General features: G+C 42.6%; 1 protein-coding gene across 8 annotated transcripts in view; it reads left to right on the top strand.

Annotated features, from left to right (window-relative positions):
- Positions 1-2,035, top strand: part of PDLIM5 (PDZ and LIM domain 5) — a 238,739-nt gene that overhangs the window by 135,298 nt on the left and 101,406 nt on the right. For 6 of the 8 annotated variants that reach the window (XM_019526196.1, XM_019526195.1, XM_019526194.1 and 3 more), the window contains one exon: positions 1,531-1,548. The exons of the other annotated variants lie outside the window; for them this stretch is intronic. In XM_019526196.1, the coding sequence (XP_019381741.1) occupies positions 1,531-1,548 (18 nt within the window). The remainder of the gene's footprint in view (positions 1-1,530; positions 1,549-2,035) is intronic. 8 annotated transcript variants of the gene reach the window in all.

Raw genomic sequence — 2,035 nt, 5'->3', positions numbered from 1 at the left:
TATTATGTCTTTCCCATACCTTTTTGCTACTGTAACTTAACTATTACTTGATTGGGCTTTGTTTAATAGCCTGTAACTTGTTGGCAGGTTAGTAACAACTGCTCTTACACACTAGCTTGCAGCTTTCTTTCTATGAAACAAATTAGGAGTTATATTTGGTGAGAAAAAATAAATTTGTTTACATAGAGATTTCCCCCACACCCATGTAATTCCTATCTAAGAGTGAGTTTAGCAGGATACCTCTTCTCGGTCAAGAGTTGGCTGGCTACCATGTACAAAGAGTGGGCTGAAATAACAGGGTTTGGCCCTACGGCAGGGTGCCACTTACGGCCCTGCTTCCCTTGCAGTTGTATGCCACTGAATGTTACCCTGGGCCAGCACCCAGTGAGCAATCTCATGATCCCCTTCCCTCCTTTCTAGCCGCTGCTCCAATCATTTGTGCCACCAGACAATGGTGATGAGAAAAATGGCAGGTGCAGTAGAGTGGTGCAGATTCCAGAGGCCTCTATTCTGGCCCTCTAGTCACCATGTGCAACCAGGTTCTGCACCCCCTACCTCCACACTGCTGCTAATCACCAATGACTGGATCCAGCCCATGGGCTATACATTGCCCACCCTTCTAGATAACATGTAAAACAAAAATAAATGAACACAGACAGACTCCCAAAAGCAGGTGCTTTGAGAGCATGAGTGCAGAGGTTAGGGATAAGATGTATAGTACCTACTCTCTGCTTTCCTTTTCCAAACTAGGAAATATTGCTGTGTTTGTCCTAGTACCTAAGCCTACCTTCAAAATGCAAATTTCCTTGGGAGACTGACTGTATGTGAAATATTCTAGACAAGATTTTCCAAGTCACATGTAGTCACTATATTCTGTTATCTTTCAGTGCAAGTCAGGCTTCTTATAATAGCCCTTTTTAAAGATCTCCACCTACAGTTGTTAGGATATCCAGTTCCATTCCAGTCCTGATTGATCTTGACTTCATAAGTGGTGGCTGTTGGGTGACATATGTAAAATGAATTTGTAGCCTGAGTCTACTTTCTAAGGAACAGTTGTCCACATCTCAGGATCTGCCACTATAATGGATACGATTGTCAATAGATTTTGTTGGGAACCTAGATTTTAATTTATGCTTTCATCCTTATGACTGAAGCACAAGAGGTTCCAGAGCAGAACAGAGTTATGCTAACAGATAGCATTGGAAAATTTGCATTACTTCAATTAATGCTCTATTCTGTGAATAAAGGAAAGACTTGATTCTCTAGACTGTCACTGAAATGTTCTTTTACCCACACTAAATATGCCATTTTTAGTAATTTTTACCAAGTATATGGAAAATAATCATGGTCATTCTAGAAATAGATAATTTTTATGACAAGATATGAATATCATAGGTGGGTTTCTGTGTACCTTTTCACATTTTTTAAGAACTGCTTATCTTTTGCTTACATTTTCTGACTTTTTTTTCTTTTTTCTCTCTTTCATTCCTGTTTCCAATTTCTTCTGCTTTCTTATTCTGTCAATACAAGGAAAAACCCACCTAAACGGTAAATATTTTAATATATATAACTTGATAATGTTGACTATTTGCTGTTTTAACTATTTCGAGATTGTTACAGTGTATTACTTCATGGCATTACTTTGCAAGCAAGGCAAGTTTATGTGAACATGTAATATGTGAATGCATGTGGCGGGTGCAGAGATCCCACCTCAGGAACACAGCTGGGTATTCGTATCCCTCTGCTGTTTCCACCACGTGAGGCGGGCCAGTAGGGGGTGCTCCTGCATCGAGCCGCCCACCTCCCTGCGCCCAACCACCTTCCAGGCTCCGAATGCCTCCCTAGGGGTGCCTTATGTCCGGCCGACCCCTTTCCCAGAGCACACTCACTAGTCTGGGGGTAACGTGCCGCCACCACCCCAAGAATGGACTGTCTCCCGGCCCTGTGTCCTTGGGGTAACACAGGCCTAAAGTCCCACGGGTACTCAACCCAGTACAGGCACTTGGGGTACTTCCCCAAGTCTGGGGGCAAAAAG

This window comes from Gavialis gangeticus, unplaced genomic scaffold (genome assembly GCF_001723915.1).
Source record: "Gavialis gangeticus isolate Ggan-Ray unplaced genomic scaffold, GavGan_comp1, whole genome shotgun sequence".
Lineage (NCBI taxonomy): Eukaryota > Metazoa > Chordata > Crocodylia > Gavialidae > Gavialis > Gavialis gangeticus.
This window is presented reverse-complemented; position numbering and strand designations above follow the sequence as displayed.